Here is a 6,013-nt window from a genome sequence, read left to right as displayed (position 1 = left end):
TGTTACCTGTTAGTCACTGATATTTCAAAACGGTTACTGCTTAGTTACTGAATTTTGAAATGTTACCTGTTAGTCACTGATATTTCAAAACGGTTACTGCTTAGTTACTGAATTTTGAAATGTTACCTGTTAGTCACTGATATTTCAAAACTGTTACTACTTAGTTACTGAACTTTAAAATGTTACCTATTAGTCACTGATATTTCAAAATTGCTAAACTGAACTTTAAAATATTACATGTTAATCACTAATATTTCAAAACTGTTCCTTATTCGTCACTCGTGAACTTAAAGTTCAGTGACTATCGAGTGAAGGGTGAAAAACGATTTTGAAATATCAATGACTAGCATGTAATATTTTAAAGTTTAGTGACTAAGTAGTAACAATTTTGAAATATTAGTGACTAATATGTAAAATTTTAAAATTCAGTGACTAAATAGTAATAATTTTGAAATATCAGTGACTAACAAGTAACATTCAAAGTTCAGTGACTAAGCATTAATCGTTTTGAAATATCAATGACTAACAGGTAATATTTTAAAGTTCAGTGATCAAACAATAATAGAATATAAAGTTGAGTTATTATTAATGTAATTAACCCTAAATCTAGATGTACTAAAGATAAAAGAATCTAACTAGTAATAATGTATCAAATGAAATTTTCTTTTATAAAAAATGATAGCAATTCACTTAATAAATATATTCTACATAAATAAGATTGTATATATATATATATATCAAAATTTTATTATCAAAACTATTTTAATTATATTATTATGCCGTTGATTAAAGTGACATTTTTCATAAAATACTTATAAAAAAGTCACAGAGATAAGTAAGATAGTGACTTTGTGGTAAAAAATATCTTTAGTAATTAAAAGTCGAGTTTCAAAAAGATTATGAGGTTAAAATATATTTTTTATAATATTTTTATTATTAAATTTTAAATAAAATTATCAAGCACGTTATATTTAAACTTGTAAATAAAATCGTCGTAAATAAGATTAATAAGGAGATGAGAAATTTGTTATCCGATGTTATTTTTTATAGAGAAAAAAAAAAGAAAAAGAAATGATAGTAAAATTAGAAAGGGTAAAATTGATAATTGATAATTGATAATTGATAATTGTAGAGAATATAGTTATTTAATGCTTTTTTATTTTTTTATTTTTAATCTAGACTAGAAGATAAATAAGATGGAGTTCGGGGAGGAAAATCAAACTCAGCGAGTGATTACTTCGTGTCTCTCTATTCTCTTTTCGTCTCTTACAAGAGAATGCAAATTTCAACATAACCATCGCCGGTGTAAACCGCTGTGAAGATGGCGGTAACGGACTTCTTCGCCGGCGAAATCGCCACCGAGCTCCTGAAAGTGCTAGTGGAGATCGCCAGAAAGTCGGCCCTCTGTAAGGCCAGCGCCGAGCAGCTCATATCCTCCATCCAAGTACTCCTCCCCGTCATCCAGGAAATCAAGTACTCCGGCGTCGAGCTTCCTCCGGAACGGCAGCGCCAGCTTGACGGTCTATCCGAGACTCTCCGCACCGGCCTGGAGCTGGCCGCAAAAGTCCGCGCCTGCCGCCGCTGGAATGTCTATAAGAACTTCCAGATGGTGCGCAAGATGGAGAAGTTGGAGAAGACGGTTTCCAGGTTCCTCAAGGGCCCTATGCAGGCGCACGTGCTTGCCGACGTCCACCACCTCCGATTCGAGTCGGCCGAGAGGTTTGATCGGCTGGAGGGATCCGCTCGGCGCCTCGAGCAGCGACTCGGCTCCTTGAAGATTGGGGCCTCCGGCGAGGGTTCCGGCTGCGGTTGGTGGTTGGAGGAGGCAGCGAAGAGGGTGGAGGGGGAGCGGTGCGAGGACAGTTTGGAAAATTTGGGGCGCGGCATCGTCCTGGCCAAGAGGAAGGTGAAGGAGATGGTTATTGGAAGAGATGATCTGAAGGTTGTTGGAATCTGTGGGATTGGTGGCAGTGGTAAAACCACTCTTGCTCGAGAGATTTCTCGAGACAATGAAGTTCGAAGTAAGTTTTTCACTCTGTTTGGTTGCTAAGAAAATGAAACTGATTCTCGAGTACCTAAATACTACTTTAGCCATTAGTAAAATGAAAGAAAGAATTCATCGATCCGTCCATTTAGTTGAATCAATCTTAATCTAAGCGTGTTAGTTTTTGTTTTAGGGATTATAAATTAATGGCAGTGATGATTTGAACTCTTTTCCAAGTTTTTGAAGGTTCATTTTCTAGTTTGTGATTAAGAGCTCTATTGACTCTGCTAGTTCTATATTTTCAGGTTACTTTAATAGCAAAGTTTTCTTCCTGACTGTATCACAATCTCCGGATGTGGAGCACTTGAGGTTAAAGATTTGGGGAATGATAACAGGACATAACATGGATGGTTCTAGTGACGTGATTCCCCAATGGATGCTCCAACATGAGCTTCGGGTTGTCGTGAAAACTCTCGTTATTTTAGATGATGTTTGGTCCCTTCCGGTTCTTGAACAGCTTATTTGCAGAATCCCTGGATGCAAAACCCTTGTTGTGTCGCGATTTAAATTCTCTCCATCTATTATCAACTGCACCTATGAATTGGAATTGTTGAAGGAAGAGGAAGCCCTGTCCTTGTTCTGCAACTCTGCTTTCGGACAAAAGTCCATTCCTCTTGGTGCCAACCAGAAATTGATCAACCAGGTGAGATTGAGCTCGATAAACTTTCTCGATTCTCTGAATTGTTTGTGTTGCTGATTGAGAATACTGTCTGCAGGTTGTTGATGAGTGTAAAGGGCTTCCCTTGGCTATCAAAGTGATTGGAGCCTCCTTGAGGGACCAGACTGAAATGTTTTGGATGAGTGCGAAAAATAGATTATCGCGAAGCCAACCCATTTGTGAGTCGCATGAAATCCGATTGCTTGAGAGAATGAAATTGAGCACTGATTACCTGTCAGAGAAGGTTAGGGAGTGTTTCCTGGACTTGGGTTCTTTCCCTGAGGACAAAAGGATCCCACTTGATATTCTCATCAGTATATGGGTTGAATTGCATGATATCGATGCGGCAGAAGCTTTTGCAATTCTTGTAGAGCTTGCTGATAAGAATCTCCTCACCTTGGTGAAAGATTCACGGTAGGGTAATTTAGACTATGAAGCTTTTAGATTCCTGGGCTTTGAAAGTTCTTGTTCTTTACTCGTAAAATCCATTTTTTCCTTTAATAAGACGTGTTGCATTAAACCTCTCACTTATGTCATTTTTGGCAGATCCGGAGAATATAGCAGTTACTATGACATCTGTGTCTCCCAGCATGATGTGCTGAGAGATCTTGCCCTTCATTTGAGCAATTGTGGGACTATAAATCAGCGAAGGCGATTGCTTATGCCAAGACGAGAGAATGGGATACCCAAAGAATGGGAGAGGAATATTGATAAGCCATTTGATGCTCAACTTGTTTCGGTGCATACAGGTATTATGGCAATACCTTTCCTTTTGGCTAATCCTTTATGGAATAATGTTGTTTCTGTGCTTATACAAACATCTAAGGGTTATTGCCTGTATGGTTAGGACTGCGTTGTCTTGTTGACAAGAACCAAAAATATTTTAAGTGAAAACTAGAAGGGCACAACTTGTGAGCCTAGCAGTTCTAGTCTCTGGTGACAAAATCATTCTTTTTGCTCTGTATGCTGACATGTTGAAACATCCAATGCAGGTGAAATGAGAGAAATGGATTGGTTCTGTATGGAATGCCCAAAAGCTGAAGTTCTCATCTTGAATTTCTCCTCGAGTGAATATTTCCTGCCTTCCTTCATTGAAAACATGCCAAAGCTCAGGGCATTGGTACTGATTAACCATAGCACCTCGAATGCAATCCTCCACAACTTATCAGTCCTTACAAATTTGAGCAACTTGACAAGTATCTGGTTCGAGAAAATATCAGTCCCTCAATTCCCTCAAACAACGATACCCTTCAAGAACCTGCAGAAAATGTCTTTAGTCCTCTGCAAGATCAACAACAGCCTTGATCTGTCAGTAGTAGACCTCCCCCACCTCTTCCCTCGCCTTTCAGAGCTTACCATAGATCATTGTGTCGACTTAAGTGAGTTGCCCCCGAGCATTTGTCAGATGCACAGGCTCACGAGCTTAAGTGTCACGAACTGCCACAGCCTCCATGAACTGCCATCCAACTTGGGTAAATTGACTTCTCTACAAATCCTGAGGATATATGCAAGCCCTTCTCTGAGAAAACTTCCTCCCGGAATTTGCAGCCTGGTTTTGCTGGAGTACCTGGACATCTCTCAGTGTGTGAACCTGGAATGCCTTCCTGAGGGGATTGGAGGGTTGGCGAGGTTAGAAAAGATCGATATGAGGGAGTGTCCACAGATTACGAGCCTGCCAAAGTCTGCAGCAGCTCTGCAGTGCTTGCGACGTGTAATCTGCGACGAGGAGTTATCTTGGTCGTGGAAAGATGTAGAGATACCAAATCTCTCTGTTCAAGTTGCTGAACAGTGCTTCAACTTGGACTGGCTTGCAGAGTGAACACTGCTTCTGTATTGCTTCTTGTTATGTTTTGAAGGCGGCTGGGGTTTGCCTGGTAAAACTCGCTCTGCCCTATGGGCTCTCGTGTCGTGTGGGGATGGTAGAATGAGAATGAGAAGGAATCTCCATGTTTTTTAAATAGCAATTTGCTTGATGTTTATTGCTGAATAATATGGGGGTACGTAAATATGTAGTTAACAACCTCCTTGTGATGTATGATTTTCAAAGTCAACAGAGGAATTGGCTGAATCGTGTAACTTGGTAGTAAAGCATAAAATTACTGTTTGAATTACAAGGAAATTAAAATAAATGGAAGGCTTGGATGGAATGGGCTTATATGCAACTCTTTTCTATAACCTAATCAATGGAGAGATTGGAGTAATATACAATATATATATATATATATATGCCCAAAATTTACAAAATATTAAGTCTGGCATGTCCCTCAAACTCAAAATACTAGTTTTACTAGCTTGATTTTGCATGCTAAATAGGCCATGATAATGTCCAATTGGATGAGCTTTAGCAAAAAGACGGGTAGTTTGATAGTAGAGTGAAGTGCACCCATACAAATACAATGCATAGGGCACGTAAAATCACAATTTCTAAATGTTCTTGGTATGTTCATGTAATACTACATTGTTTATTATTATTACTATTGTGGACAATCCAAATGGCGCTTCAGTCTATTATCACGATGCGGAATGGTGGCAACAGATTGTGAAGCTCCCTTAGCCTTAGCCTGCCTGCCATAACTAGTGAAGTCAGAAAGCCTAAAGACAATTAATATTATCGATATTGTTATGCTAACAAACAATTAAACGTTTATTTCTTATGGCCTCCAGAAATAAGATAAATCATAAAAAAAATTAAGCAATAATATTGATGAGGGGAACACCCTCGGGTCCATAATTACTCCAATGTCTCGGAAATATAACCATTGACAGCAGTGTCACGTGTCTGCTAAAGAGGTACTTCACCAACGTCATCTTACTTGGGTCTAGGGGGAACACGCTAGCTGCCTGTTGCTCGGCAAGGATTCTCCGAGTTCTTTGGGATCAACCATCCCACCGAGGATCATGGAGATAGGAGATACCCCGAACTCTTCGAGGGAGATTGCGATTATGGAACTCATATCAGTAAGATTTCGAGAAGAACAGGATAAGGATCCCTGGAATTTCGAAAGAATCCTCATCTTGACAAGGGGATAAAAGGAAGAAGGCTAGAAAGAGGTAAGGATCGAACTCTTTAATTCTTAAAAAAAAAAAAAAAACAGAGGGAATCATAATTTTTTTTCTGAAGTTTTTTCCTTGATCCGGTAATCTGACTTGAACGTCGAAGGGCAACCGGGGGAACAAGTCCTTGCCTCCAGTGTAGGTGCTTTAGCAAAGGTAGAAGAGGGTGATCGGCCACCGCATCATCAAATATGTAGTGTAGTGTCGAATCATTAATAGGGTTAACTATCTAGTCAGCTTCGCAATTGAGCAATAAG

At 39.2% G+C, this 6,013-nt stretch overlaps 1 protein-coding gene across 1 annotated transcript; it reads left to right on the top strand.

The window, feature by feature from the left end:
* The first annotated feature begins 1,210 nt into the window (after nucleotides 1-1,210).
* On the top strand, nucleotides 1,211-4,770 carry LOC127808375 (probable disease resistance protein At4g33300). The gene is made up of 5 exons (XM_052346896.1): nucleotides 1,211-2,021; nucleotides 2,290-2,687; nucleotides 2,761-3,116; nucleotides 3,249-3,451; nucleotides 3,695-4,770. The coding sequence occupies exons 1-5, from the start codon at nucleotides 1,322-1,324 to the stop codon at nucleotides 4,519-4,521; spliced, it is 2,484 nt and encodes an 827-aa protein (XP_052202856.1). The 5' UTR covers nucleotides 1,211-1,321; the 3' UTR covers nucleotides 4,522-4,770.
* The last annotated feature ends 1,243 nt before the right edge of the window (nucleotides 4,771-6,013 follow it).

Source organism: Diospyros lotus, chromosome 8, assembly GCF_014633365.1.
Source record: "Diospyros lotus cultivar Yz01 chromosome 8, ASM1463336v1, whole genome shotgun sequence".
Lineage (NCBI taxonomy): Eukaryota > Viridiplantae > Streptophyta > Magnoliopsida > Ericales > Ebenaceae > Diospyros > Diospyros lotus.
This window is presented reverse-complemented; position numbering and strand designations above follow the sequence as displayed.

Bases quoted from the DNA above. Each gene is read 5' to 3' on its own strand.
- LOC127808375 (XM_052346896.1), top strand. From the start codon at position 1,322: ATGGCGGTAACGGACTTCTTCGCCGGCGAAATCGCCACCGAGCTCCTG. The intron at 2,022-2,289 runs GTAAGTTTTTCA...CTATATTTTCAG, and splicing joins TCGAGACAATGAAGTTCGAA to GTTACTTTAATAGCAAAGTT. The intron at 2,688-2,760 runs GTGAGATTGAGC...TACTGTCTGCAG, and splicing joins ACCAGAAATTGATCAACCAG to GTTGTTGATGAGTGTAAAGG.